Source organism: Barbus barbus, assembly GCF_936440315.1.
Source record: "Barbus barbus genome assembly, chromosome: 5".
NCBI classification, from domain to species: domain Eukaryota; kingdom Metazoa; phylum Chordata; class Actinopteri; order Cypriniformes; family Cyprinidae; genus Barbus; species Barbus barbus.
In genome coordinates, this window is record NC_136733.1 from 27,880,932 (window position 1) to 27,888,757 (window position 7,826).

At 39.7% G+C, this 7,826-nt stretch overlaps 1 protein-coding gene across 1 annotated transcript; it reads left to right on the forward strand.

Annotated features, from left to right (window-relative positions):
• Positions 1-1,695: 1,695 nt before the first annotated feature.
• On the forward strand, positions 1,696-6,609 carry LOC306870315 (creatine kinase M-type). The gene is made up of 8 exons (XM_079417513.1): positions 1,696-1,942; positions 3,297-3,505; positions 3,620-3,774; positions 4,004-4,136; positions 4,384-4,555; positions 5,305-5,428; positions 5,522-5,711; positions 5,833-6,609. The coding sequence occupies exons 2-8, from the start codon at positions 3,313-3,315 to the stop codon at positions 6,009-6,011; spliced, it is 1,146 nt and encodes a 381-aa protein (XP_079273639.1). The 5' UTR covers positions 1,696-1,942; positions 3,297-3,312; the 3' UTR covers positions 6,012-6,609.
• Positions 6,610-7,826: the final 1,217 nt, after the last annotated feature.

Sequence of the window (7,826 nt, forward strand, 5' to 3'; positions counted from 1 at the left end):
CGGTTTGCTCAACAATATTAAGGAGCAGAACAGTTTTCAGCATTGATAATAAGAATAAGAAAGGGCACTAAATCAGCATATTAGAATGATTTCTGAAGGATCGTGTGAGACTGAAGACTGGCTGCTAAAAACTCAGCATTGCCATCGCAGGAATAAATTATATTGTAAAATATATTTAAAGAGAAAACAGATATTTTAAATTGTAATAATGTTTCAAACCTAGTTTTACTATTTTTGATCAAATAAATGCATAAAACACTACTTTCAAAATAAGACACTTCTTTCAAAAACATTTTAAAAAAATTTTACAGACCCAAGCATTTGAATAGTAGTGTACTTCTAAAAATAAATACTGCACCATATTTATAAAAAAAACTTCTAGATAGATTGATCTAGCGGCAAGCTTACTATTTGTACAGGGATAAACAGAAGACAACTGTGTGAGTAAGGGGACATGGGGTGACACCACAGGGCAAGGCCAGTGAACGACCGCTCCCCCTTATATATCCAGTACTGGCCATAGATACTCCCCGACCAACCAGTCCTCAAATATTATTATCTCTTGAATCTGTGTTTGAAACACATGCCTGGAGCCACACTAAATCTTTAAGTCAGAGTAACGAATTGAGCATAATTGAGCATTTATCTCTGTATGATAAGCTGTTCTGATATGTGTATGCATGCATGACAGCTGCTGGTAAGCATGTGAGCCATGGCAGGCCTGTTAGTCACACTTGGTGCCATGTTGGAGACAGCTGGACTAGCATTAGAGTCCTGTTTAACCTAAAGTCTTGAGGCACAAAGATAAAATAAGCCAATACAGTTAAATTTCATTCTTAATGCATTACTTAACAAAATGTATGAAATGTGTTATACAATTTGCAGCTGAATGGATTGCTAGACAGATACAACGGGGGGTTGGGGGGTTACCCTTAATGTCCAGACACTCTAGTACTGGGGACACTCACGGGGCCTCCATGAGTGAGAACATGTATGTGCGCATGTGATTGAAACTGGAGATGGAAATACCTCATATTGAATTGCATAAATACGAAAAAGAAGACACAACAGTAAACATACTCTCATGGCAACGTAATTAGAGATGTAATAATTCTGGCAAAATCATGTTATCGTCTGACTTGGATCATACGAAAGCTTTATAGGGTTTTTTCCCCCAGTTGCAGTCATGATTAGGGTTAGGGGTTGGGCTTTATGGTTATGTTTAGGTCTGAGTTGTGCGTTTTTCAAATTATTATGACTTTTCATGAGATGGAACTGTTGGTGCACAATTGAGAATCTATCAACTTGACTTTCATATCAACTGTCTTCCTTAATTCAAGTTCAGTTCATTCTAAAGTGGCAGCTGATGATTTTTTACCCCACTGCATAAATATGCCATCTGAACATGAACAAATAAATGAAGTAAATATGACACTGCGGCAGACTTCACCTGCAAAACCGCTAAGTGAATGATGTGATGGACAGAGCCTACCAGCTGATTTTTTCCAAAGCCATCGGCCTGACGTGAGCACTTCTAATATCCATGGTATGTTTGGCAAAAGTGCTGCTCAGCCTTTTTAGCATGGTAGACCCTCCATGCCCCACCACCCCTCCTCCAACCTATACCCTACTGGAAAGCTATGTATGGGGCGGGAAGTGTAAAGGGATATGGGAGAGGAGGGGGGCACGGCCCACAGCTGCCACCTCATCTAAGATGACTGGGATCTAAATTGAAGCCTTTCTTCCACTAAACAGGGCATAAGAGACTGGGGCCAGCCAATCAGAATTCAGTGAGCTCTAAAATGGGCTAGCCAATGGCTGCAGGGGTTGGTGGTATATAAACCCAAATCAAACTCTTCTTGCTTGGGTGACCCCTATTTCGGCTTTGGTGAACAGGATCTGATCCCAAGGACTGTTACCACTTTTATTGACTTGTGTGCAGGTAAAGACAACATTCTTGAATAACCATTATTCACTGAGAGGGGAAAAGAGAGAAAGCTTAAGAAAAAATGATCTTAAAAATAAATAATAATAAAAATTCAATGAGATAAAATAATTTTGAAAAAATGCAAGCTAGCGGAATACTCCCCGAAAAAGAAGGAAAACAAAAACATCTAAAGTAAAATGGCAGTGGTTTGTGGGGCTACATAATTTTTTCCAATTCCCTATGTATGATGTTTCATATGCAGATGTATGTTCTTTTTCATGACAGAAGTACTGGGGTGTTTGTGAAAGGCATCTGTTGATATATTTTACATTTTGTGCATGCTCAGATATTTTTGGGTGAAGAACTAGTTTGGTTGACCTGTGCTGAAATGTTGGAGCAGATGTCAAACGAGTGAAATGCAGGTGCTCTGAGAGCATAATCGGATACAGCTATAAAAACCCTGGGACATGTTTCGCTTTCTCCTACTGCCACGTATGGGACAGGTTCCCTCTGCTGGCTATTTTTAAAATAAGATCCCGTGGTAAGCATGTGACAAACTTCTGATGGCTGTATATCATAGAAATTAATTCAAGCGACTCACAGTTCAGACCACCACAAGTTAATAGCAGTGTTAGGATTTGTATGTGGTAAATGATAAAATAACACAACAAATATGGGATTAGCGTGAGTCTAAGGAAACCCTCAAAGGTCAGAATGTGTAGGAACACTTTAATAACGTATACAACATTAAGTGATAAAGGCAGAACACATTGCAATATGTTCATAGAATTTTGGAAAATGTTTGAGATTATGTGAAAGTATATGGGAGGGAGTGGAGACCTTAGTAAAAATAGATCAGTCTACATTTAGACCTGAGAGCGTCTCTCCCATTCCTGGACCAATCAGACATATCACATAACAAGTGAGGACCTCAAGTGGAGGTTGCTAGGATACCAGACAGACTGTTTTAATGTGTGCAGCTGTGTTTCACAGGTTATCATTTATCACAATCCAGCGGAAGCTGATGTTTAAGCAGTTATGTTTCTGCACTGAATACGGTTTCATTGATTTCAGTCAGCATGCTGTAAAACATATGGATACCATCTGGTTATACTAAAATGGTCATTTTTTAATTGTAAATTCTTTATATAAACACAATGCTATAGTGTCTGCAGCTGTAGGTGAGACAATCATGCTGCCAGCTTTTATCCCCTTGGTTTAGAAAACTCTTTTCAATCTTAACTGACTTAACAGAATTAGACAAATTTACATTCCAATAGATAGACAGGTGAGACATGTATATGTAGAAGTAATATTTGATCATTCAAAGAATCAAATGCAAATATTCTTTCTCTTGTCCAATCTTCAGTGTTAGAAACGCAATCATGCCGTTCGGAAACACCCACAACAACTTCAAGCTGAACTACAAAGCTGAAGATGAGTATCCAGACCTTACCAAGCACAACAACCACATGGCCAAGGTGCTGACTAAGGAAATGTATGCCAAGCTTAGGGACAAGCAGACCCCCACTGGATTCACCCTGGATGATGTCATCCAGACCGGTGTTGACAACCCAGGTGAGTAAAGACATCAGTGTCACATCCTTACCACATATTTCAAACCTGGATCACTTCAGAGAGCACAACATGTTTCCTTCCTTCATATATTGACGAGACGATATTTTTCTCCAGGTCACCCCTTCATCATGACCGTGGGCTGTGTTGCTGGTGATGAGGAGTCCTATGAAGTGTTCAAGGATCTCTTTGACCCTGTCATTTCCGACCGCCACGGTGGATACAAGGCAACTGACAAGCACAAGACTGACCTCAACTTTGAGAACCTGAAGGTACAAAACGGAAATAACAAATAGTTCATGAAATGGTCAATAGACAAAGTCAATAGATGGAACAATAAACTGTCTCCTTGAAATCAATTATTTATTTACTTGAATAATGTTAAATGTGAGATAGTAAATAAATATGAAAATCAATCCATATGGGAATGCTTTATATCCAGAATCTACTGTTTAACAATATTTGGCAATGTTCTGAAATGAATTAAATCTTTACTTGTAGGGTGGAGACGACCTGGACCCCAATTATGTTCTCAGTAGCCGTGTGCGTACTGGCCGCAGCATTAAGGGATATGCCCTGCCCCCCCACAACAGCCGTGGAGAACGCAGAGCTGTTGAGAAGCTGTCTGTTGAAGGTATGCTGTTATTACAGTCATGTGTGCACAAATCAATGGAACTTAGAATTGATATTTTGAATACACTATTTTTATATTTACAGTTTTCATTTGAAAGTTGTAGTAATTTTTTGTGCTTTTGTAATTTTTATTAGTTTTGACTTTAATAAGTGCGTATAGCACTATAATTCTACAATAACAATGTCATCTGTAGAATGAGAGTATGCATAAGAATCAGTATTAGTTTAAGCACTCCTTCTTTCTCTAGCTCTGAACAGCTTAGACGGAGAATTCAAGGGCAAATACTACCCCCTGAAATCCATGACTGATGCTGAGCAGGAGCAGCTGATCGCTGACCACTTCCTCTTTGACAAACCTGTCTCCCCCCTGCTGCTGGCTGCTGGTATGGCCCGTGACTGGCCCGATGGCAGAGGCATTTGGTGAGCCAAATCACAATTATCAATTGCAGTCTCATTTCAAAGGCTGCACCCTTTGTAGGTCACATTTGTCAGTCACATAAATCATCAAGGTTGTCTAATTTCAGAAAAGTAACCTTGTGAAGAGTAAACTAATGTAATTTCTTTCTTACTTTAGAATGTAATGGTCACTTTCTGAAACTTGTTTTACTTTTATGAAACTTTACTTTTCCAACAAATGTGAGGTCCAGTGTGAGACACACCAAATGACCAAACAAAGATGATATATAATTAATCGACACCACAGGAGAAAGAATGCTGTTGTTCTGATTACCTGCATGAACAGCCACACCAACTGCATGATGGCGAGTGTAATATCAGCATTATATTAAAAATAAGTTAATACTGAGTAACTCACATTTTAGACACAATATTGACGATTACTTTTTGTTAAGTGAAAGAAACCATGTACTCTGTCTCCGAGCAGCATACAGTAATATTTAATTCCTGAATGAGTCAGTGTTTTTGAATGAATCGTTTGAGTGAATGATTCATGAAGACAGACACTTGCTGCCACCTACTGGTGTAACCTGCAGAAAGTGCAAACAAAGACGAACGGACTGCCCCAATGATTGTGATACAATGAAAAGTTCCGGTGTGTTGCGTGAGGGAGATTGAACCTAAAGAATATTGATGTGTGATATAAATTAGGTTTTGAATTGTAACTAAATTGTGGTGCAGTGGTTTAAGTGAGGCCTATGCTTTAAACACAGGCACAATGAGAACAAGACCTTTCTGGTCTGGGTGAACGAGGAAGATCACCTGCGTGTCATTTCCATGCAGAAGGGTGGCAACATGAAGGAAGTGTTCAAGCGCTTCTGCGTTGGTCTTAAGAGGGTATGGAGAACCTGCACACATAAATGCACACATATTCCTCTGTTGTTGCCTCTGCTGTTGTTGTGTGAGCATGTGTATGTTCCGCTTCGACAGATTGAGGATATTTTCAAGAAGCACAACCATGATTACATGTGGAACGAGCATCTTGGTTTCGTTCTGACCTGCCCCTCCAACCTGGGCACAGGCCTGCGTGGTGGTGTCCACGTCAAGCTGGCCAAGCTGAGCACACATGCCAAGTTTGAGGAGATCCTGACCAGACTGCGCCTGCAGAAGCGTGGCACAGGTATACAAACCCTGCATGAGCACACTGTACAAATATTGATTGATGATATGAACGTAATGAAGATGTGGTATAGTTAACATCTGCTACATTTGTTGACCTCCATCCTCATTTATTTTCTCAGGTGGTGTGGACACCGCTTCTGTTGGTGGAGTGTTTGACATTTCCAATGCTGACCGTATTGGCACTTCAGAGGTTGAGCAAGTGCAGTGTGTGGTTGATGGCGTCAAGCTGATGGTTGAGATGGAGAAGAAGCTGGAGAAGGGCGAGTCCATCGACAGCATGATCCCTGCCCAGAAGTAAAGCGGGAGCCCTTCCTTTTTTTCCTCGTCGTTGTCTTTTCTTTCTTTCTTTTTTTTTTTTACAGTCCATCGTGCAATCTGACATCTATGCAGAGGAAACTGCTGCTCAAAAAGACAGTCTTGCCTTTGCATCTGTCTTGCTTTCCTTTTTTCCCTTCTTCTTTATTTTCCATGTAATTTCGCCATAAATTTTTTTCTTTTCCATTTTTCTGCTCAGTTGGTAACATCTTGGGATCAGATTCCCGGCGCAGGTATGAGCGCCTGTCGTCGAGGCTTCACCTTAATTTCAGTCTTGTAAAATCAAGTGAATCAATCAAGTTGTATTTAAATAAAAATACCCCATAAAACATAAACATGTCCTCTATTTTATCAAATGATATATATTATATACATTTATAAATGTGTGTGTGTGTGTGTGTGTGTGAGTGTGTATACACACATACATATATATATACACTATTCGTTTGGTAATGAGTTCATGTTCAAAGTTTAGATGAAACAGTTTAGATGAATAATTTACTTTAACATATATTATGATAAAAAAACCCACAAATTATGTTTTTTATCTTTTCCAAACAGGCAACAAATAAAGTACTCATAAAAAAGAAGAGGGATAGAATTTTGCACACCACGACATTCCCATACATTTGGATAGAAATAATCAAACACAAGCAAAGATGCCAACATCAGTGAAGTTTATTTCTCTCAAGATCTTTTGTTTCCATTTTTAATATTCGTCCAGAGGTGCAAACACCTCTGGGGAAAAAATAACTTTCTGCAAACAGCATCAAGGTTTGAATCTCTCTGTCTCTCTCTTGCTCACTCTCATATATATAGTTAGTCCACCTGACTTCTCTCGTCATATTGCATATTAGCTAAATGCATCATGAGAAACCCAATGTCATAGCAGACAATTTACGTCACAGACAGCACAACACTGAACTGGAGGGATTTACCATTCAGATGTGACGCGCCCAACTCGCGATTCTCTCTAATACTCTGTTTTTTAATGCCTTGGACATTAAAAAAGCTCATTCATAACGACACACTTTCACTCCAGGTCAAGTATGGCTGCCAGAGCAAAAGTCTGCCCTAATCCTCTCACACAAACAAACATTTCCAACCAGTAGAGAGAGGGAGGCAGGGCAACAGAGTAGCGCAGTACACAGATGCACTCATTCACACATACATGCACACGCATACACACACTCTCTCCCTTGAATTCTTTTGCTTTTGCCCGTCCTGTTATTTCACATTTGTCTTCTCTCTTTCTCCATCCTTGCTCTGAATCATGCAGGATTGCAGGTTAGTGTTTCACTTCAGCACACATAGAAACGTCTGGAGAGCTAGCAGAGGGTCTCTGCTCTAGCTAGAATTTAACCTGGAGTTCTAAGATACGGTATATACTATACTCACAATATTATCATCAGTATCATAATCTTTATATACAGCCAGAGTCTGACTGATATAAACCATGATTTTTTTTTTCTCCCAAGATAATTATTCTAGAAAATAAATTAAGTACCTGTGCAAATATACACAAATTGAAGTGTTCACATTTAAGACATTGGCGCCTTCCGGTGGCCAAACATGGGTACAAACCCACAGAGCCATAGAATGCAGCTGATTCAAGTCAACATGAGTGCACAGAGGTCTTAATGGACATCGAACAGATACAGATCTCAGCAGTCCAAACCAGATAGAGCCAGTCTGATGTGGAGACCAGTTCAGACTGGTCCAGTACGTCTTGTCCTTACCCTGTTCAGTTTGAAACAGGAAGCGTCTCCACAAGAGTCCAGTCACAGAGCAGACAGAA

Excerpts from the sequence above, each read along its gene's own strand:
- LOC306870315 (XM_079417513.1), top strand. The coding sequence starts at position 3,313 with ATGCCGTTCGGAAACACCCACAACAACTTCAAGCTGAACTACAAAGCT. Across the intron at positions 3,506-3,619 it reads GACCGGTGTTGACAACCCAG|GTCACCCCTTCATCATGACC; the intron begins GTGAGTAAAGAC and ends ATTTTTCTCCAG. Across the intron at positions 3,775-4,003 it reads TCAACTTTGAGAACCTGAAG|GGTGGAGACGACCTGGACCC; the intron begins GTACAAAACGGA and ends CTTTACTTGTAG.